The sequence below is a fragment of the Plectropomus leopardus genome, chromosome 10 (assembly GCF_026936395.1).
Source record: "Plectropomus leopardus strain MGB_pleo_1.0 chromosome 10, ASM2693639v1, whole genome shotgun sequence".
NCBI lineage: Eukaryota > Metazoa > Chordata > Actinopteri > Perciformes > Serranidae > Plectropomus > Plectropomus leopardus.
Window position 1 is genome coordinate 23,995,120 of NC_142185.1, and position 22,606 is coordinate 24,017,725.

The window sequence follows — 22,606 nt, forward strand, 5'->3', positions numbered from 1 at the left end:
ATACCATCGGCATAGTTGGCAAGATATATTTGTTATCTCATCACGACTTATCAGTCCAGTCCACCTGCAGTTTACAGCTGTAAATGTAAGAATTCACAGCACACACTGTAGAACACACCGACTATTATTCATGTACAGTTTGAGTTGTTTTGACAGGACTGTTGTCTGCCTGTTGTCTGCTCTATAGGCAACAGCTGCAGGGTGGAGAGTGAAGACAAAACACACACCTCCTGTTTCAAAACACCTCCCATAGACAAAGCTTTGACTACCACACACACTCACACACACACACACACACTCACACACACACAGGCTGCACGTGCAGCACACATCCAGCCACAAGTTCATCTGAGGTTTTATTTTTAACTTTCTGCATCTGATTTTGTCTGTGGGCTTGTTTGAATGGTTGTTTGACATTGTTTAGGCTCCTTGCAGTTTTATTATTTCCTTTGAGACCATTGGCTCTGGCTTTTTAAAACAGGGCCCAGAGCGTTTGAGTCCAGGGACAAGCAGCATCACTGTGTTTGTCAGTTCTCACATGAACACTGTCAGGCCCTTAAACCTCAGAGGTCATCACTCATTGACCCCCTGAACTCCCAGACCGCACAAACATGCCTAATTCCCATGGTGTCTACGCCCTCAACCCTTGTAAAAATGCTGTCCTCATATTATTGTTTGCATCCCACCAACTCCCCTCTACTCTCTGCCTCCCTTAAGCCTTCCCCCCGGCCATGTCCAGTCCAGAAATGTAGACGATGTAATATTGTGTCTGTATTTGAGGCACCTGTTCATCCTGATCTTTGGGTTGAACCTCCTTGCCCTTCACCCCACACAACCCAATTACATGAGTAAATGCATTGCATGTTTCTGTAAACCAATGATATGTTACATTTGTACATTTCATATGTGGCAGATATGTTGACAGTTTTGTTTTTTTTAGGTATATTTTTAGGTATATTTTTAGGTATATTTTGGTTACTAAGCATAAACGCTTAGTCATCATTTACGGCTGTGTTCCTGGTTGCCAAACTAGGTATGTTTTAAAATACCTAGTTTGGCAACCAGGAACACAGCCGTAAATGATTGAATTAAAATATATAAAAAATTACCACTTTTGTTGGTCTTGACCAGTCTGTTGGTCTGTTGCAGTCTTTTGCGTGGCAGCCCTCTCGCCTAGGTGTCACGTCATCCACCATCACCTCCTTCAGATGAAAAACTCACATACATGTAATTAGAGCTTGACCCAGATATTCTGATATCTGTGTATTCATTAATTGGGAAGGTATTTGGTTTTCAATTTAGGCATTCGGATATTCTCGCCGTATGGGTGAAACTGTGACCCTACGTGACGGTGAAGTTGTGATGGCATGTATGAAATGTACAAATAAAACGTATATGTGGTTTGCAGACAAGTACATTACCAACTTTTTATTCTACCACCACCTACACTGAGCACCACCTCAGTATTCATTACCCTTGCTGGAGCACACACTGCAAATCTACTTATTAGGAGATAAAATAAGTTATTTAAAAAATGAGTTATGGCTCAGAGAACAGAAACATACTTTTGCCTCAGCTAGAGGCACATTTTCCTCTATCCTATCAGCCTGCCTGTCCTCTCTCTTTCATCACTCTGAGTATCAACATCAAGTTGTTATATTTAGCTTGCAGATTAGGCGTCTGTCTGCAGGTTCAAACATTCAGCAATGAAAATCATTTTTAAACAGCCCTTTACTTTGCCTTTTAAGCTTGTTTGGCAAACATTTTTTTTCCTTGACAGCTGAGTCTGGCTTTATCTGCCTTAAATTAATCTCCTCACTGCTCTGTCAGGCATGTCTTTGGATAACGCTGGTGTGTTTTGGGGCCTTTCAGTTGCATATTTATAAGAGCAGGAAAAGATTCTTCAACATGCCAGTTTTAAACTGTGACCCAGTTGATTTTAAAACAATATTTCTCATTATGACTGCTTTTTGTGTCCCTAAAAAGGTGAAAAGACCTAAAAGGAGTTCACTGATGTAAACGTTTATTCTTGTAACGTTTCTGTTTGTTCACACGTGTAGATTCACTGCTTCTTTAGCTTCTATTAGCTGTTCTCTCACAGTAGACATTTCTAAGCACGCTGTTTGACCACTGGATGGGGGTCGAGAGCGGAAAGTGCTGAAACAGAGGCTCTCACTAGAAAAAGAAAAGGTGTTTGTCTCCCCCCTGTGTTGACATCTGAAAGGACAAGCAGACATGTAGGGATTATGGGGGGGGTCATATTTTTTGTTGCTTTGTTGTGATGCTTTGATTGCTTTGATAACACTTTCCTATTTTAAAATCCTCTCCTCTTTATCAGGTAAGCTTACTTTTTTGTTACACTGTATAACACTATTGTAAGTCTCCTTGTGATAATGATACACTCAGCACATTCATGATCTTACTAATAAATACAAATCAATAGATAATTGATTATGGTAAATTATGCACCAAACTCAAAGCCAGTGTGCAGCAGCTGACAGTTTATTTGGTGAACTGCATCCTTTACATGAGGCTGATCAACTGATTTTTTTTTGTTTTTTTAAACCTCAGGGTCACCCTGGACCTCTCGGTCCTCAGGGCCCCCAGGGACCTTCAGGAAGACCAGGTGATATGGGCATCCAGGGACCAAAGGGGCAGAAAGGTGACCGCGGCCGTAGTGGCTTTATAGGTCCTAAAGGAAATGTGGTACGATATCTTTTTCTTTTTAGAATCTGTGTGTTAAAAATCACAGCACTCTACTCTGTCCTCTTGTTTAATGTCTGATTCTTGTCGATCTGCAGGGAATGACTGGCGTTCCCGGGTTTTCTGGAAATGATGGCATCCCTGTAAGTCTGTCCAGCAAGAGAAGCTCACCTTCATTGTGGTCATTTTTTTAAAAGCATCATTTGATAAAAAAAAAATTCTGAAAAAAGCTTGCACCAAGAAAATGTTAACTAACAAATAAAAAGTTTTTTAAGAAAGGTTTATGTGCACAAGAAAACATACAACTTAATAACTTTAACAAATTCTTAATAGTTCTATAGTTTCTTCTCTCGCTCAACAGTACAACACATATGGGGGATTATATATTATTTAAAATAAATGAATGTTAACTTGAAGGTGCCACATGCACATTTAAAGAGGTTCCTTCCCCATACGAAAGAGGATTGAACAGTAAATCAAAAAGTAGGGGACATTTGATGAGAAAAGATGGTCTACAGGAGAATAAATATTCAAAAGCAATACAGAAAGCCCAAGAGCCTTCTTGATTATATTCCATTAGGTTTTTCTGTTTTTTAATTGTCACCTGGTTCATAATTACCTACTCTGACCTCGTACTGATCCCTAGAGCTAGAAAAGTGACAGTAAGTTTTGGCACTGAAGAAGAAAACATTAGCAGCGAAAAAAGTTCCACTGAAAAATAAAACACAGGCATTAAAATTTATTCCATTTTTCTGTTTTTTGCATTCTGATGTGTTTTTTTTAAGACAATCTTGTGGTATGTAACCTTCAAACCTTGTCCCCTCAAACTGCTTCCCTCCACACCAGAACAGTGACAGAGTTGAAACTGAAAAGAAAGACTGAAAAAAGTGTCACTGTAAAAAAAAAAAAGACACTGAAAAAAGTGACATAAAAAATGTGAGGATTATCTTCGAAAAATATCAAAATAAAATGCCAAATTTTATTTTTTGACTCCAAAATGTAGTGCCCTTGCTCCACCACTGTTCAGCACAAAGTGACGTCCTTGCTTATCATGTTGATGTGTTCTGACTGTTCTGTTGTGATTGACGTTCACTCTGCAGGGACACCCAGGACAAGCTGGACCCAGAGGGAAGCCAGGTGCAGACGGCTGTAATGGGACACAGGGAGAAGCAGGGTTATCAGGGCTACCTGGCACTCACGGTGCACCCGGTTTTCCTGTAAGTGCATCTCTTTACAAATAATGATTTGTAAAATACATTGATTTTGGTTTCTTGTACAAAACTGTCTTTTTGTTTACATCTCTCAGGGACAACCAGGGTGGAAGGGACAGAAGGGAGACTCTCTGGAGGTGACGGTGTACATGGAGCGCTTCAGGGTGAGGAAGAGGATTGAACACCACACCTGGCCTCATAAAATTACATTTACGACTTGACATTACTGTAACAAAATCTTATATGTCTGATGTATCTGACCATCTGTTCACAGGGAGATCCAGGCACACCAGGAACCAACGGAATATTTGTAAGACACGTGATTCAAATCATTTGTTAGTTGTGTTGGACACAGAGACATATTCAGATAATGGTTGTTACATATAATATTATCTGAATCAAAATTTCTTTGTCATTTACTGGGATGTATTTGATTTTTTCCAGGGGCCTCCAGGAAAACCAGGATTGGAGGGTAACAGAGGCATCCCAGGACCAAAGGTAAGTGTGTTTATGTGTGTGTTTGACTGCAATCTTGATTTTAATTTGTAAAGCTCCATTGTATATGCCTCTAAGGCCTGATAAGGATCCTGTTTTTGTCACCCTGTAGGGTCCCCCAGGGCCTCCAGGTCCCCCTGGACCAAAGGTAAGGCAACAATAACATATATTTAATGTGATGTGAGATAAATTTGATGTACTATGTAATACTGCATGAAAAAAGGAACTTTTAAATGCAGCTTTAATTGTTTGCTTGTTTTTCTCTGGGCAGGGCACAATGACAAAAGTGCTTAAGGGACACAAAGGAGACCAAGTGAGTAACCATGTTTGTCAAATGCATTGCAAATATGTCTTTGTCCACTTTATTTTCATTGCTTTAAAGCAAATGATTTGGTGTTGCATGATTCAGTTTTGAGGCTCTTTCCTTTCTTGAGTGTTTCTGTTTCATGCTTTTTCAACTCCACTACATCTCAGAGGAACATAATGCACTTTTTACTCTACTGCATTTATCTTAATGCTATAGTTTGCTAAGTGTGCAAGATTTTTCCTAAAAACATTTGATAAGTCCATAAAATACCGTAAAGTGAGGGTTTGATACGTGGTGGTTTGATTAAGACAAATAAATTTCTTAAGCAGCACTCTACTGTTCTCCACACTGCCTGTGTGTTACGTTATCAATACTCCCATACTATTTAGTATGCCAGGCGTTTTGTTTAAACTGTTCAGGGTGTGATATTATGAAGAAATAGTATGTCCTGATTGTGTGCACTCTGCATGCAACAGAATGTACTATGTAAGGGCAGCTGCAGTACTTACTAAAAGTATAAAGTATGCAGTTTGCACCCAGCTCTGCAAACACATCCCCAAACCAACCAATCAGAAGGATTCAGACTGAGGTAAAGCAGAGAAAACCACAGAGATAGATTCAGAAGATTCGTGTTATAGTTTTTAAGTCAAAGTGAAAGTATTTAACCATGTAAGTACGTACTAATTAACTGTCTACGCATAAATATTTAAATCGTTAACTGGATAAACATAAGTCCCCATTAACTCAAATATATTAATTAACTTACCTTCTGATCCTTTAAATAAAACGCAACACATTCCCTTTTTAGCTGTTCCACCAAAGAGACGTTTTCCCTCTAAACTTCTCAGATTATTTCATTAAAATGATTGTTTTAAGGAGATTCAGTTACCCAGTGTTACACAACAAAATCATAGATTAGAGAAAGTCCAAAACATAAAACTGATTTGTGTATCATAACTTCTTCTTTTCTGTCCCTTAAATTATCTGACAACCCCTCACATTTATCATGTGATCCTTTGGATGGTTTGAACCATAACTGTCGATTAAATAACTAAAACGAGCTCCTTCTCAACCAGCTATGGTAGTTGCATTTTTCTAACACATTGCAGCGCTATTAACAATCTAATAATGTATTATATGATAACATGTTTGTCACTGCATCACATTTTTAAGTACTTTTACTTTGTTACTCTAAGTACATTTTGCTGCTAATACTTATGTACTTTTACCTAAATTGTATTTTGATTGCAGAACTTTTACTTTTAAAGCTGTGGTACATGTACATAACTTAAGAAACTGAGAACTGGATGATGATCTGTTTTGGGCTGACTTTTGTTGCGCTTCCTACTTTCCACCACAGGGGGACATCGGACTACCAGGGCTGCCAGGAAACTCTACTCATCAGCACACTCAGCCCCCCTACGGACCCACGGTCTGTACACATTCACTCTGTTCATCTGTATTTATTATCGTGCTGTTATGTTCAAAGATTGCCTCTAAAATAAGAAATGTAACACCCTCCTGTTTTATTATATTAGGGACCTCGTGGAGAGAAAGGTTTTAAAGGAGAAAGTGGAGATGCGGTATGTGCTCACTCATTAAGCACACATTACGTATACGTGCATTGACACATATTAACATTAAAGCCTCAGCATGTCAATTCCTCTGCTCATCTGTACTTGCTGGGTTTATTTCAGGCTGACAACAAAGGAGAGACTGGTGTGATGGGATTCCCTGGAAACCGGGTGAGCTTAGATACACTCCGACACGTTTCAGCCACAGACGGTTGTCCTTGCGCGTGTTAAGTTCATATCATGTGCTGTTTGTGTTGTTTTAGGGTGAATTTGGTGCAAACGGACGTCCTGGACCGAGGGTATGTTTGTGTGAAAAATGAGGGATGTTGCATCATTCTTGTTTTAAATTCTTAGATTTCTTTTTTATAACTTAATGATTACAACCTCGCTTTCAGGGGGATTATGGTGACCCAGGACCAAAAGGCAGAGATGGCATTAAGGTGAGAATGCACTTGATCCTGATCATGATCCTTGATTATGTGCATAATCTCATAAACCATGGCCTATCTGTCTGATAATGATAAGTTTCTACTACCCCTTTTCTACCAAATTGGTTCCGTTTTTGATCCAGTTCCATTCGGGATTCTTGAGACCTTGGTTTCATTTTGTGGACCAGTCTGCATTTCTGCTACCATCAAGCAAAACAATTGTAATCAGGAATGCGTCATTGAAAGAGGGCGTTGTACAATGCAAGTCAACTCAACTTTATAAAAATAATATGGATACAATTTAAAGGATAACAAAAACAATCATGCAAATTACAGCAAGTTTTGTTCAAAGTGCTCCAAAAAATCTAAATTAGGTGTGGGAACCCGTTCCATGTTGTGGACAAAGGCTTTGGGGGCAATAGCCAATATTTCAGGAGATCCAGTGTAGCCAGCAGATATCTGACCCAACGCTTCTGCTTCCATGTGGCAAATCTCTATAAACAGATATGTGTACGTTAAATACAGATTTAAAGTTTTAAAAAAGGACACACCCACACACTGTCTAATTACAAGTTACCAAAACAATGCAGTAAATTGATTTATTTGCAAGCCAGACTCGTCCCTCATCTATGCACCTGTTTGAAAATACATGAGCATTATACTCCATGTTTATACAGTCCATAGATATTTCTGCCTGACAGAATGACTTATTCCACATTTATGTAGGTAGTAATCTATTCTGATAGATATTTATATGCGACAGAATGACCTACTCCAAATTTGACTACATTTGTACAGGTAGTAGTTCAATCTGATAGATATCTGACAGAATGACCATCTGCACATTTATACAGGTAGTAGTCTATTGTGATACATACTTGTACCTGACAAAATGTCCTACTTTACATATAACTACATTAATACATAAAACGTCCAGTTATTTCGTCATAATCCATGTCATCAACAACATTTATACAGGTAATATTCCATTCACATAGGTATTTGAACCTGACAGAATAGCGTGATCTACACGTTTACTGGTAGTAGATCATTCTGATAGATATCTACCTCTCCACTTGGGCTTTTTACCTGCTGCTTAAACATGATTGATCAACGCTACTCGGACTACAAACAGAAACCAGAAAACTTCCAATTCCAAAATCTTCTCCCCTTGCCTACAGATTCTGCATTTATATGCAGATATATTTTTATAGAGATTACTGATTATGCATCTCTGCACCCAGACACGAGAACAAAGAGTGTACTATTCACACAAGCTTCACTTCTCAAAAATTTAACATTTTGCCCACGTTATTATTAGATTGAAAAAATTTGTATTTCACCCTTGTGAGTGTTGATCAAGCCATATGGTGCTGTAAAAAATGACAAGATAAGATAGCCACAGAATACAACAACAGGATGTTTGTCATAGTCATTCTCATGCCATGTATGCACAAACTGCATGTGATCTCATCTTCATTAATATGACAAGTGAAACTGCAGCTGCAGAGTAATGAAAGACTGACGTCAAGTTTGTGTTTCAGGGGGTCAGAGGTGACCCAGGAGAACTGATTTCAGGATCAGGATTATGGCCTTGGTCCTCAGCAGGTATGTTGATTAATACTAAAGAAACCGTCAAATAATGTTCAGCCAAGAAAGAAGAGGGTTTAAAGATGGAAACCACTCACTTTCATCATGCAGTCATGTAATTGTTGCTGACATGAAGTGAAACTCTGGGGGAAATTAGTGAAGTTACAGAACTTTGACAGACCTTCATCAGGGCAAAAGGTCAGGTGGTCAAGATAGAGGCGGTGTTCAAATTTACTGTCATATTTAGTGTAAAAATGAAAGTGCTTGTGAACAATAGAGACGAATGGTGGAAAAGAAAATCCTCCAGAAGATCATTTTAAAATCTTGAATTTCATAAGTCTTAAACAAACAAATGAAACAATCATTTCAAGAAAGATACTTTTTCATAATCCTTCATATATAATCTATTACAGCGCTACAGAAGCCTGAATTAAATCAATAATTAGCAGTGTCAGTAATGTAATAAGCATGAGATGCCAATGATAACTATTTCTTTTAATTTTGCCTTGACTTTGATAAGCTGGTCCTGCCGGTCCTCCTGGTGAGCAGGGGCCACAGGGAGAGAGGGGCCCGGTTGGAGACCAAGGCTTCCCGGGACCCCCAGGACGCCCTGCCTCTGAATCACAGCAACAAGGTCAGTAAACTGAAACTATACAAAGAGATGTATCCATTTGGCAGGCCAGTTTCTGAATGAAAAATAGTGAATTGTGTATAAATATTGACATTCTGGGTGTGGGTTTGTCAGACTCATGACTTGTTCAAGTTATCATAACAACGTTGTCCAAGATAAGTTCGATAAACTGAGAATTTAAATAAAATAATTTAATTTTACTTCTCTTCTTTTGTGTCTGTCAGTGTGGGATTTCTTTGGGCCATTTGGTTTTCAGGGGGAGCCAGGAGAGAAGGGCCAGCCTGGAGAGCCGGGACATCCTGCTGACATTCCAGGACCCCCAGGCACCAATGGGCGCCCAGGGGCCGTGGGGCCTCCAGGACCCAAAGGAACATGTGAGTGACTGTGTGGACATGCTTTCACGCTGAAGAGCCTCCTTTATTTTATTGTTTTTTAGTTTGTGTCTGAACCTTGACTCTCTGTATCTGTATGTGTGTGTTTGTATTTGTTTTTAGGGGCTGAGTTCTTCAAAGGGGCCCCCGGCGCCAGTGGAAGGCCTGGCAATGCAGGCTTTAAAGGAATGAAAGGTGCTGGTGCGATACTGTCATGCTGAAGAGGGTTGTTGGCATCATGATTGATTATTAGTTGATAACACAGAAAGTTACAGAGAGTTTCTGAAGTTTCTGAAGATACATTAAAATTTCCCATAGTAAACTAATCCGTTATATTCATAATAAATTCATACTATGTTGCTGACCTGTGGTTGCAATGGTGTGTACATTTAGGTGACCACGGTTTGTGTGAATGCATCATTACAAACTCTCCACCTGGGCAACCTGGCCCCGCTGGTGAGCTCGGTGATGCAGGAATGACCGGAGAGTTTGGTCAGGAGGGCGATTTAGGAGATCCAGGTCCCCCTGGAGAGGACGGATACCCTGTAAGAATAATCAAGTTAATTCATTCTTCTGCTCATTGTAAGCTCTTCACCGTTTCCTCACACTTCACTTTGTCGTCTCGTAGGGATCTCCTGGGATCATCGGTGTGCCAGGACCAAAAGGCCGAAAAGGAGACGCTCGAGCAGCCTCACAAAAAGGTGCAGCATGGTTGTTATTTCATCTAATTTCAGATTAGTACAGAAGCCTCACAACAGTGGTCACGGTAATATTAGCCATAGTAGCTTGAAAAAAAAATGCTTTACAAGACGGCTTAGCTGTCACTTAGTTTTATTCAGATGATTTGCTAAGCTCGCTGTTGATTTGTGATATACCAGTTTCTCCAGACATCTCTGGCACTCGACTTTACGGGGTCATCTTCACCAATTTTAAAACAATTCCACATGCTGGATGTTTTCAAAATCTTGCCAGTGTATATGTTAGCCTGTCACATGGTCAAACTGTCCCAGTTTCAGTAGCGCGTGTTGGACTGTCTGACCTAAGATCAGAATGAGTCTGACTCACGATGCTAAATGTCTTTGTCTGAGAATAACTAAAGACAATTAATGTTAATGAATAATGCTGGATAACTTCTTCTTTATTGATGAGGGTTTGAGGGATTTCAGAGAGAGAGAGAGAATTTTTGGATTACCATGGCAAGTGCTTCACAGCATTCAGGTCAGCCCTAAACTGTCATGTTTGATTCTTCAGTCTGCACACTCATCCTGTCATGCCTATATATATATATTTATATTAAGAGTGTACACAGACTGCCTGTTTATTTTGTACAGGTAGGCTTATTAAGATGGACAAGCCATGATAGCACTAGCTCTTTCTTGTCACTGCTTAGCGAGCTTGCTATCATACACTAAAAAGACGGGTTTTTAATTTTAGCTTCAAGGAGTCAGAGGCACTAATCGCGTCTGTGGAGGAAAGAAAACCCGTCTTTTTGGGAGGTTTTCTTCTGAATCACTGAAATGCATGGTTTTTTGAATGCAATAAGCGCAGTCATACTTTTGAGTCCAGTCTTTGTTGTGTTCTCCATCCGGACCTAACAACAATGCTGCTGACATTTTTGGCAGTTATTCTGAAATTAGGACAGGGTCCGTGCCATCCCAACTTTAATAGTTAAATTCCTATCCTAACATATAAAATGTTTTTTTATTTTTAAAGATCATTTTCATGGGCTTTTTTTGCCTTTACTGATAGGACAGATAGAAAGTGAAAGGGGGAGAGAGAGCGTCCCGAGAGTTTAAAAAAATCTAAATTCAGTTCTGGAGACATATTTACAAGATAAGATTGGATGTCAAACCTAGCGGTACAGGAGACAGACAATGACCCCTCTCTGTGTGTGTGTGTGTGTGTGTGTGTGTGTGTGTGTGTGTGTGTGTGTGTGTGTGTGTGTGTGTGTGTGTGTGTGTGTGTGTGTGTGCGCGTGCGTGCATGTCTGTGTGTGATCGCTACAGGAAATCCTGGAGATCCAGGGGATCCCGGACGACGTGGTGAGTCAGGAGTGTTGGGGGCTCAGGGCCGAAATGGATTGCCTGGATTCCCTGGGCCCCGTGGTCTTTCAGTGAGTCATAATGGCAGTTTCATATTGAACACACTGGTCATAGTTTGGTGACTAATGGTTTAAACTAAAGCAACATCATCTCCTCATTTCCTCTCATGACAAAGCGTGTTCGACAGTGTAACGAATGTGCTGGTTGATGTCAACAGGGAGACGCTCCCAGAGGATTACGTGGAGACAAAGGTTACCCAGGTCATCGCGGTCGACCCGGTGAACCAGGGCCTCGTGGGATAGATGGTGAAGTTCTTGGAGGGCTCAAGGGCCAGCGTGGTTTACCTGGTGACGATGGCATTGCGGGCTATCATGGAGTTCCAGGAACACCTGGCATCCCAGGTAAGAGGTGGCTCACTGTCTCCTTAATGATGTTGCATATTTCTTCTTCACTGCTTTAATTCTTAACAGTGAAGTAACCTGTTTCACTCTACTAAGTATTTCATTTTACCTCACCTGTCTTAAAATGCAAAAGCGGTGAAATGGAATGAACATTAATGGCTTGTGATTAAAAAAGAAAATGGAGGAAAGCATGACAAATATATTTTTGCTGTTTTATTTTCTTTCTTTGCCTTTTTTTGTGACCTTGATGCGGGGACTGCATCCCTCAAACCAGCTGCAGCAAAGCTTGTTTGAGATAATGCTTATGCTTTTGAGTAACTCTTGTTCCGAATGCCTCTCTCTCTCTTTCGTTCTCTCTCGTTTTGCAACTGAAAGGCGGCTGTAGTCCAACAGGAGATGGAGAACAGGTGGATGTAACAGGTAGCTGGTATCATGACAATTTATTGCTCTCTTTGTAACAACTCTGTTGTGCTTTTGGCTCTGGATTATTTGATTATTTGACTTGTGTGCATGATGTTTTTTTAATTATTCATAATTCAAGATTTACTGTACTGAGCTACCAGCTAATGTAATGAAGATGTCATGTTGTCACAAACGATCCACGCTGGGCAGGAGATAAAAAAAATCACTTGCACCAAAATAGTAATTTCCACAAAAACAGTTTAAACTTTTTCATACAACCACAATCTTGCCCTAAAGATCATATTTTCCTCTCAGGTCCTTGCGATGCCGTACCAGGACTTCCAGGACTGCCTGGACTTCCAGGACCCATTGGATTACCAGGTTTCTTAGGTAAAACAAGAGACTAGTGCTGTATGTTGTCCCTCCCGGGTGCCTGCTTTGAATCCTTTTTGATGCCCTGTTTATATTCTGTGAACCAACAGGTCCTCAGGGCTCAAAAGGACCTCAGGGTCCATTAGGACCACTCGGAGAGAAAGGAGAAACAGGAGATCGAGGCATAGGTGGACCTCCTGGACCGCCAGGTAAGGAGTGACAAGACAACCCTGACTGGGCAGTAGTCAGATATTACATTTGATCTTTGATTTGTCCAAATCATGTTTATGGTGAAAGCGATATCTCAAGAATGCCTTGTGGGAATTTCTTCAAATTTGGCACAAAGATCCACTTGGACTCAACAATAAACTGGTTAGATTTTGGTGTTCAAAGGTCAAGGTCTCTGTGACCTCAGCCTTCTCATTCTCATGAATGCAATATCTCCAGAACACAAGGAGAGAAATTCTTAAAATTTGGCAAAAACATCCTCTTGGACTCAATGATGAACTGATTCGATTTTGGAGGGTGAGGGTCGAATGTCATTGTGACCTCACAAAACATTTGGCTGTAACTCAAGAATTAATACACTAATCATGACAAAAATTAACATAAATGTATTACAGGATAAAATAATGAAGTTCTGACATTTCATATCCAAAAGGTTTAAAGTTGACTTCACTGTGAAGATGTTCTGCAAGAATACTTCTCTGGCCATTATTCAACATAATAGTCAGGAACAGAAGTTGAGACATTTGGTCAGATACTGAAGTGGTGACACTAATTTTGGGTGTACATCTTGAAACTGTGGTGATTGTGCAGATCCTCTGTGCTGCTAGGTTGAAGATGTAAGTGAAGCATCCATGTTTTAGAATATGTAGCATCTTTGGAGCAACATCCATATTTGAAGCATTGTCAACTGTCATGGCTACAAATGAGTCAAACAAACACGGATATAAACTGCAACTTGATTGGTTTGCGGAGGCATACAAGGAGGCAGTAATTCCAGTGTGTTATTAACCTTTATTGTTCCTCCAATACAGGTTTTGCAGGCCCCCGTGGAGAATTGGGTCTCCCTGGCATTAAAGGTTCAAGAGGGGCACCTGGTGTGCCCGGTGTGTCTGGCCGGTACGGGGCACAAGGTGAGAAGGGTGCTCATGGAGAGATCTTAGGAGCATCGCCAGGACCCCCCGGTGATCCAGGGCTGCCTGGATTTCAAGGGAATAAAGGCGAGACTGGTGATCCAGGAAATCAAGGCTATCCAGGTTAGCCATATCCTCACCATGACACTTATCCAAATATAGCATATTCAACCACTTCTTTGTCTTATTTTCAGCATAATTGGCATTGTTTGAAAAAAAAAAAAGCTATTATCTAGTGTTCTCAAATATTCTCGTTCCTCCGTTCTTCAAGGAATGCCTGGCATGCCTGGTATGATCGGCTTTAAGGGTGAGGATGGCCCTCTAGGCCTGCAGGGGGAGGAAGGGAGGCCTGGGCCAGCGGGCAAGTACGGCTACCCTGGTGATCCTGGGCAAGCAGGTCCACCCGGGCTACGTGGTGGTACTGGACAGCCAGGTGAGATGAAAAAACATGCCGATACACTCTATCTGAGAAATGTTCTTGTTCATGTCTGATGTCCCTGTTCCTTCTCTGATCACCAGGTTTTACTGGAGAGAGGGGAAGTGCAGGAGACCCAGGTGCTCCAGGGCCAATAGGATTAAAAGGCGTCCCAGGGCCATACGGTAGTGATGGTGCCACTGGAGAGTATGGCCCATCGGGTGAACTCGGACAGCTGGGTCCAGATGGACGCCCAGGACTTCCGGGAATGAAAGGTTTGTTCCTCTGACATTTACCTAGATAATGTAATTAAGTAAAATTTAACTAAACATTAAATAATATCATATATGTGTAATTTGTCTACAATTCATGCAGTTTGGGTCAGTAAGTTTGTTTCTTCTATGATGTCTGATTGTCCCTCTCTTACCCAGGATACAAAGGGTCGTCTGGCATGTCCGGTTTTGAGGGTGTCAGGGGTAATCAGGGGGTGAAGGGCTTCAGCGGGTTACTTGGACACCCTGGATTGACGGGCCAAGCTGGACCAAAAGGAGTGACGGGTCGAAGTGGAGAGAAAGGTGAGGCTGTTCTGTCAACAAATGTTTGGTTTTCCATTGTTTTTTATTTACTTGTGTGTGTCCTTTTATTATCATTCTGTGTCCGAACTCTAAATTTGGACAATTTTGCGGGTCTGTGAATGCAGCACAGACGGAGCTCTTCATAGGTTGTTTATTCCCTCAGCAGTAGCTTGAGGAGCTGAGGGGTGGATAATTGATCTGTCGATGCTTTCAGAGCTGATCCAATCACCGGTCCGCATACATCGATTGTGCGTCAAATTAATCCTAAATGCAGAGCATTTGATGTCTTCAGGTTAAAAAAAAAAACCTCCTTCAACTCCGTCGGCTGCTGCCGCAGCACAGCCAGCACAGTCTTTATCATCATCAACTTACAACAGCAGTTGGAAGCACACCCAAACTTTGAAGCAAGTGCCGTCAATTAAAAATAGTAATCCAGTATTTAAGCTAAATAAAGGAGGTTCCATAAGGTTTCCTTGTGATGTGTTCAAGGTCGGCTCAGTAAAATGAGTATTAGGCAAGAGAGTTGTCAGGGTGAGAAATTTGTTTCCCAGCTAAATAAAATGGACAGTAGAGATGGAATTATAACCTGTTTAAGATCCTATCATAGGCTCTAATCATCTTATAAAACAAAATTAAAACTACTAATGCCAAGATTTTTCACAGTAAATATTTAAATCAATATACAATAATTTATTATCTAATCACTAAAATCATGACTGAAAGTAAAAGTAAAACCTGTTCTGGTAAACATTTGTCACCTCGTCTTTCCACCAAATAATATAAAAGTATTGATAGTGGTATCGATTAGGACTCAGATCATTAAGGAGTCTCAATGGAATCAATATCATAAAAAACAGAGCTGCCAATGAATGGTCCAGCTAAAAAATAAACAAATCAATATGTGGCAGCAGATGTTTTAGTCATGGCAGGCTGCCACAAATAAATGAATGTGTGGGAAACCCTGAAATAGCAATGTAAACTTACCCTCTCTGTCCGCCAGGTGATCGTGGTTTGGAAGGGCCACCTGGGGAGAAGCCTCACTTACCCCCCCAGATGAAAAAAGACATGAAGGGAGCCAAGGGAGACCATGGAAAACATGGAGATCAAGGTTTCACCGGACCGCGAGGTGTGCAGCTACAATCTGAAATCAGTCAGTCTTCTCACCCTGTGTGTCCTCTGATTCTTTGTGTCCTCACATCCTGCTCTGTTCTGCAGGTCATAAGGGTATGCCTGGTGTGCCGGGCTTAGAGGGAAGTCATGGTCTTCCTGGAGACCCTAGCCCTGAGAAAGGTTCCTACGGAGATCCCGGTGCTGTGGGGTTGCCGGGAATAAAAGGAATGCCAGGCTTTACTGGAAATCGAGGAATTACTGGTTTTGAGGGAATGTCAGGCAACAGGGTGAGCAGGGTCATGCTGGGAAATTTCACAGGATTCATTCCATGCAAATTATCATCCCTTAAAGAGCCACTCTGTCAATTTTACTGTTAAAGTCCAGTTTACCTGTCAAGTTGAGTACTACTCAAAACCTTTTTATAATGTCAACCTCTTCAATTTGACAATTCTTTGTTAACTCTGTCCTGAGCATGCCCCCCTACCTTATGAAAATGCAATACTAAACCTTAAAGTAGCAATTTTATTATACTAAGCCTTTGATTTTGTATTGTTAGTTGTTTTATAGCTTCAAATACATGTTCAATACATTTCTTTCATTACGGCATCTCATGCAAACATGAAATATTCTGATGTCAGTGGCTCATTTGTTACTTTTCAGGGACTTAAAGGAAGTCCTGGAGCATATGGCGCAACAGGAGATAAAGGAAGGAGGGGATCCAAAGGTACAACTTCAGATTTAAACTCCAGACAGATAAAGTTTCTATTATGCTAATTATAAAGTGAGTGTGATGAGAATAGTTTAAGTGGTAGTTTATTTCTATTACAGGTGAGAAAGGCCTACGCATAGACCTTCCAGGATCCACTGGATTTAGAGGAGAGGATGGTTTACCAGGAGAACCAGGTACAAAAAAGCTCATACAGATTTTTTTTGTCATTGTTTTTTTTTTTTAATTAATCAATGTGTTTAAAATGTATTGTATTTATTGTATGCACTTAATGTACTTCATCTGGCTGCACAAGAATTTGCCCCTCAGGTGACAATAAAGATTTCTTGACTTGACTTCTTCTCTGGTGTTGATCGGCACCAATCAGAGGCTCATTCATGGCTGTTTAATACCTCCGTCCCTCACAGGCCTGAAAGGATTACCTGGACAAACAGGCGAAAGGGGCACACATGGTTTTGATGGAATTGAAGGGAGAAAAGGAGAGTCAGGTGATCCAGGAATATCAGGATACCCAGGTAAAAGACTCTCATTCACGACCTTATTAAAGTATGTTACAAAAGTTTTTTTCTGTTTATTGTAGCAGAATTACATCTTGTGAACAACATTTTGTTTTTTCTGCAGGCTCTGATGGGCAGATAGGAACCCCTGGTAACCAAGGTACAAAAGGCTTCTCTGGACCTCCTGGAAAAGATGGGCTTCCAGGTTTTCCTGGCTTCCAAGGAAACAAAGGTTTCCCCGGCCTAAAGGGTCTGTATGGATTACATGGACTGAAAGGACAAAAGGGCAACACTGGAACACCAGGTATTCAACCAAATTAACAAAAACAATCTTTCAGCTTTTCACGACTAGAAAATACCAGGAGTACTGCAAGATTTAAATGAGTCAGACGCTGCTTTCATATAATTTACTTAAAGCATTAAGGCTCCCAAAACTTCTCAGTCAGTATCTTCCTGTGAATAAGGTGATACAAAATGCATACAACAATTTTCTACCAGTTAAAACAGTTTTTGTTATTTCCTTTTAGAGATTTCTGTATTTTGTATGTGACGCTTGTGTAAATTTGTATATAGACCCTATATAAGGACACAGTCTATGGTTTTTTATATAAAGTTTTCTGATTGGGGATTTCGTTTTTTAAATTTTCAGATACATTTTCAACCTACATATATATAAACATTAGTATAACCGTGTAACATCAACCACAACTTTAACAATCTAAAACGCACATTTTATTGAGTACGCACTCAAGTTCTCTGAAGCCCACTCAGTGGCCGTCTGTAGGTTTTGTGGACTCTCAGTATGTTGAAAATCGCTCAGCATCAGTGGGTATGAGTTTTAAACATTACATTTTCCACTAAAGAAGTTGAAACTGTCTGGCTAAAATGAATGGATTCTACCCCTTTTCCTTTATTAGAAATCCAGAATATATAAAGCTGAATTAGTTGAACTGCTGGACAGCAAATGTGTCTGCTTCACTGTGAAGTCCATTCTCAGTGTATGCGTTTTCTGGAGGGTTAAAGTTTCTATATCACACTTTAGCAAGTTGAATATTGGACCAGGCTGGGTTTCTAAACTTTTTGTGATGTAACTAATCATGCTTGAAAATGGTATTTTCAGTGAGCACATAGAGACTTTACACTCTCAGAAGATAAATGTGAAAACATCTTTCTATTGTCAAACTCTCAACCAAACAAACATGAGGTAGAAACTATGTCTCAGTTAGTTTTTCTGTTCTGTAAAGACCTCAGGAGTGAGACACGCATTTCCTGTTCGTATTTTTCTCAGGTCTGGATACCACTGGACCAGCTGGAGATCCAGGATTAAAAGGAGAGAAGGGAGAAGACGGTCACCCCAACAACCAGCCAGGTTTCCCTGGCACAGCGGGTTTGAAAGGCTTCCAGGGACCTGTAGGTTAGCCATTTTTCTTCTGCATTAATAGGCCAGAAGTCACCTGAGACTCCTGCTGAACTCTCAACAAAAGAACCAGCGATGCACAGCAACACATAATCAACATTGTATTTGGGTTTAAGCATCTTCATACTTGAAACAATACCATTTTTCTCTTGCTTAGGTGACCATGGTCTACCTGGACTGCCTGGACTCCGCGGCCCTGTAGGACAGTATGGGACAGCAGACAAACCAGGACACAGTGGGGACCACGGCTATAACGGGTCTAAAGGGTACCCAGGTGAAGTGTACAGCGGAATCAAACAGAGCAACTGTTAAAAGAAATTGCTGTATCTTTCCTTCTTCATATTGGTGTATTATTCACTAATCCTTATAGTGTGTTTATACACACACACACACACACACACACCACACACTTCACACAGCCATTAAAAAAAAACAGAGAGAGAGAAAGTTGTTGAAGATGGACAGATAGTAAGAGTAAGTAGTAGTAGAAGATTTTGGACAGTGGACATGGACCTTTATTGGGCAGTATTCATTGTTAAAGTAATTTAAGAACTGGCAGAACTGTTGCTTCAGACTGGTTTTCATGCTGGGGAGTTTTTTGTCCATTTAACTATATGTTTAAACCCTAAATGATTTGTTTCCCAGGTTTCCCTGGAGCCAGAGGATTTCCTGGTGTGGATGCTCCTCCTGGAGAGAAAGGTTTCCCAGGAACAAACGGGTTTCCTGGTGTCCCTGGTAGGAAAGGATTAAGGGGAGATCAAGGTGCATTTGGATACAGGGGTCTAAATGGTGTTTCTGGGAAGAAAGGTAAGCATGTTGTTTTGAAAAATATCAGTGAACAGCCTTGGTGAACTCATAGTGCAGGACAAACGGGACAGCATTTAACTCAGCGTATTAATAATACAACCCTCAAATCAATAAGACATATTAAAATACACAATATATAATAAATATGATAAGCAAAAAATAAAATGTACCTTAAAGTGAGGACAGTTTCATAAATCTAGAGTCCAGTTATGTCTTGGCCTGTAAAGTCATATTAAAGGTCAACTTTACTTTTTAACCTGACTGTATTTTTCCTTGTTTTGTATATAAGTGACTAATGGAGAAGAAATTACAGTATTTTCCCCTAAATGCACCTGTCTACAGCCTAATATGATCACTAGCATCAATCTGTGCATCTCCATATGCTGTTCTTCTTACAGGAGGGAAAGGAGATCAAGGAGTGATGGGAGTTCCTGGTGCTACTGGTTTGAAGGGAGAAAGAGGCTCGTCTGGTCCAAAAGGAAACACTGGACCTCCAGGTAAATTATTTACTTTCACAAAATATACAGACCTCTTACTTGTCACTGGATATGGGATTTTTCTGGGTTTTTTCTGTCATTACATGATCGTTCTGTGCTGCAGGTTTCCGTGGGTTTCCAGGAAACCAGGGTCCTCTTCCAATTCCCATCACACTTCCAGGAGAAAGGGGCCCTCCAGGACCACACGGTATCCAAGGACCAAAGGGGTTCGGAGGGGAACCAGGGCCACAGGGCCCCCCTGGAGATACAGGTTAGTTGGTCTTCGGTTTGCAGGCCCTAAGGGCAGAACAAAACCATATTAAAAATACTTGCTATTGCACTTCTGAACAAAGCTAGTCAGGGCTGCTGTGGGTCCTTAAAAAGTCTTAAAAGGCATCGAATTCATTAATATACAAAAGAGGCCTTAATTGCTAACACAGTGTCTTAAATCAGTAATCAAAAGTCTTAAAAATGCTCAGTCTTGGCAAGTATTATTTTATGAGTCAATTTTGTGACATTGTATTGTAAAACCACAAAATAAATGATAAAATCTTTTCTTTCCTTTTTTTCAATGAAAATCCCAAAGAAAACTTGCTAACAAAAACCAGTTATTTCACAGTTCTAACCTGTTCTAGCTTTTTCACTGGACTAAAATGATTTATGCTACAATTAACATTTGGGCCAAATTGTCCTAAACCTTAAGAAAAAAAAAAAAAAGATTTTGTCCGAGTCAGAACATGAATGTACCTTTTGTCTGTGCAGGTTTCATTGGACCCAGAGGGCACAAGGGCATGCCTGGGATTAGTGGTTTACCAGGAACGCCTGGATTTCGTGGAGAGTTTGGACAAATGGGCCACCCCGGTCTGCAAGGCATGGAAGGTGCGTCTGATGCTGTGGGGCAGGTTAGGATTAGGGTTAATAACTCTGGATTAAAGGATTTAAAGTAGGTGGAGACTCTTAAGCGGGGAACTAGGTACTCAGAGGGTTTTCATTGTTACTTTTTGTGAAAGTTGGTTCAGTGAATGAATAAAGATTATTAGCACAGGGCTGGGGACTAGAAAGTTCCTAAAAGTCTGCTTATGTCATTATGTAATTATTTTAGCAGAGTTATGAAAACATTAGGCCACATGCATGAAAGCAGCTTATTTTCAGATATATTTAAGTAAATAAAGTCAACAATGATATATGACGTAGTTGCATTCTGTTTCACACAATAGTGCATCAAGTACACATAGTACGTGTACCCATGAGTGCACTATATAATTGATAATTACTTCATTCCTCATTTCTCAATAGGTCGCCGTGGCAACCCTGGTATCCCTGGGTTACCTGGTATGCCGGGCCGCAGTGTCAGCGTGGGATACTTGCTGGTGAAACATAGTCAGTCAGAGCAGACGCCCATGTGTCCTGTTGGCATGTCAAAACTGTGGGACGGCTACAGTCTGCTGTACTTTGAGGGCCAGGAAAAGGCCCACAACCAGGATCTTGGTGAGTCTATGTGAAGTGTAACATTGTTCTACAGTCTGTTCATGCTCTCTGTCACTAAACAGCTGTAAAAATTCTGTAAGGCAATATTTATGGCTGTAATTAACTAGTTGGTTGACTGAAACTCAACCTACTTTTCAACCAAATGATTAGTTGATGGGGGGAAAAAGATCTGCGCATCATCTCGAGATGAACTAAATCACCACATTGAACTGAGTGCACTCTACCTGGTGATATTGTGTATCCGTTAAAGTGTTTTTTTTTCTGTCACAGGGCCTCGACATTAACACTTTCCTAGGTCGAGTTTACGCTTAGCTCTGGCAAGTGGAACATTTCAATTAAAAAATAAATTTGATCTGTGATGTAATATTATCCAAAAATAAACTGCACATCGTAACGCTTTTTCACCTGAGCTGCGTGTGTGAGGTCGACTCACCACTAAGCTGATGAGAAAAATCTGACATACTGAGCACAATAGACGTTAACTCTGGGGTTGATGATGTCATAAACATTATGTTACTAACATAATGTTAAATATCTGTAAACTCACTATTGTTTAGCCCGGGGCTTCGCTGTGATCTTATCCTTCTCAGAAACTTTGTAATCCAGCCTTAAAATGCGGTGTCTTTTAGGTGACTTTCTAAAATACATCCTTAATGATAAATCCAACACTTAATGTCCTCTGGGATTATTTATCTGTTTTTCCAATTACAAATGAGAGTTGAAAAATGTTTGACTTTGGGTGAAAGGCTGCGCTCACCGCTGTCACCAGCTGTCTATTCTCAGTGAAAAAGGAGCAGCACAAATACCACAAAGACCATCCATCACAGAGGACAAATACAAGTGCTGAACAACAACATCTCCTGTTTTCAGCTCGCAAAAAAAAACCCTTTGGTGAGCACACGGCCTTTTTAAAGTATCACCAGCGACTGTTCGACCAATGGGAATTTGGTCGTGCAAGAGTACATCAGCCACATGACCAGAGTGTGACAGGCCTAGTACTAATTAGAGCTGGGCATATGAAAAAAAAATCAAATCTAAAAATATTTTTGATCGAATACCCCAATATTATTAATGCAAGGATACTGTAAGGTTGACTATTGATGCTCTCACACATTTTACCAAAAAAAATAATTTGTCAAGGGAATTTTGCTTCTACATTAGACTGGGAATAATCTGTTTTCTGTGCATTGTCTCGACATAATGTCATTGTGAGTTTGTTACAGTGCGTCCTGTCAGAACAGACATTGTGATCCAATCAACCAGAAGACATTCCAGAGCAGTCGGCTCATCAGATCTCACTGCTCGCAGAGACTGCTTTGGGACCATTTAGACCAGCTGGCATAGGTGTAGATTTCAGGGGTAACACAGTGGACAACTCCCCCTTAATATTAAAAAATTGATAGACATTCACACAACAAATTGATGCAA

General features: G+C 40.5%; 1 protein-coding gene across 3 annotated transcripts in view; it reads left to right on the forward strand.

Moving 5' to 3' along the window:
* col4a2 (collagen, type IV, alpha 2) overlaps positions 1-22,606 on the forward strand; it is a 79,408-nt gene that overhangs the window by 50,045 nt on the left and 6,757 nt on the right. The window contains exons 5-45 of one of the 3 annotated variants that reach the window (XM_042495124.2): positions 2,572-2,706; positions 2,802-2,846; positions 3,804-3,920; positions 4,010-4,078; positions 4,189-4,224; positions 4,359-4,412; positions 4,522-4,557; positions 4,681-4,722; positions 6,077-6,148; positions 6,255-6,299; positions 6,414-6,461; positions 6,554-6,589; positions 6,686-6,730; positions 8,263-8,326; positions 8,829-8,942; positions 9,164-9,313; positions 9,434-9,505; positions 9,704-9,855; positions 9,939-10,011; positions 11,317-11,423; positions 11,570-11,753; positions 12,129-12,176; positions 12,471-12,545; positions 12,638-12,736; positions 13,568-13,789; positions 13,938-14,099; positions 14,186-14,356; positions 14,513-14,656; positions 15,657-15,782; positions 15,872-16,053; positions 16,427-16,490; positions 16,595-16,669; positions 16,901-17,008; positions 17,115-17,294; positions 18,279-18,404; positions 18,565-18,681; positions 19,053-19,214; positions 19,613-19,711; positions 19,815-19,961; positions 20,453-20,569; positions 20,987-21,178. In XM_042495124.2, the coding sequence (XP_042351058.2) occupies positions 2,572-2,706; positions 2,802-2,846; positions 3,804-3,920; positions 4,010-4,078; positions 4,189-4,224; positions 4,359-4,412; positions 4,522-4,557; positions 4,681-4,722; positions 6,077-6,148; positions 6,255-6,299; positions 6,414-6,461; positions 6,554-6,589; positions 6,686-6,730; positions 8,263-8,326; positions 8,829-8,942; positions 9,164-9,313; positions 9,434-9,505; positions 9,704-9,855; positions 9,939-10,011; positions 11,317-11,423; positions 11,570-11,753; positions 12,129-12,176; positions 12,471-12,545; positions 12,638-12,736; positions 13,568-13,789; positions 13,938-14,099; positions 14,186-14,356; positions 14,513-14,656; positions 15,657-15,782; positions 15,872-16,053; positions 16,427-16,490; positions 16,595-16,669; positions 16,901-17,008; positions 17,115-17,294; positions 18,279-18,404; positions 18,565-18,681; positions 19,053-19,214; positions 19,613-19,711; positions 19,815-19,961; positions 20,453-20,569; positions 20,987-21,178 (4,312 nt within the window). The remainder of the gene's footprint in view (positions 1-2,571; positions 2,707-2,801; positions 2,847-3,803; positions 3,921-4,009; positions 4,079-4,188; positions 4,225-4,358; positions 4,413-4,521; positions 4,558-4,680; positions 4,723-6,076; positions 6,149-6,254; positions 6,300-6,413; positions 6,462-6,553; positions 6,590-6,685; positions 6,731-8,262; positions 8,327-8,828; positions 8,943-9,163; positions 9,314-9,433; positions 9,506-9,703; positions 9,856-9,938; positions 10,012-11,316; positions 11,424-11,569; positions 11,754-12,128; positions 12,177-12,470; positions 12,546-12,637; positions 12,737-13,567; positions 13,790-13,937; positions 14,100-14,185; positions 14,357-14,512; positions 14,657-15,656; positions 15,783-15,871; positions 16,054-16,426; positions 16,491-16,594; positions 16,670-16,900; positions 17,009-17,114; positions 17,295-18,278; positions 18,405-18,564; positions 18,682-19,052; positions 19,215-19,612; positions 19,712-19,814; positions 19,962-20,452; positions 20,570-20,986; positions 21,179-22,606) is intronic. The other 2 variants (XM_042495125.2, XM_042495126.2) reach the window with 2 other exon arrangements.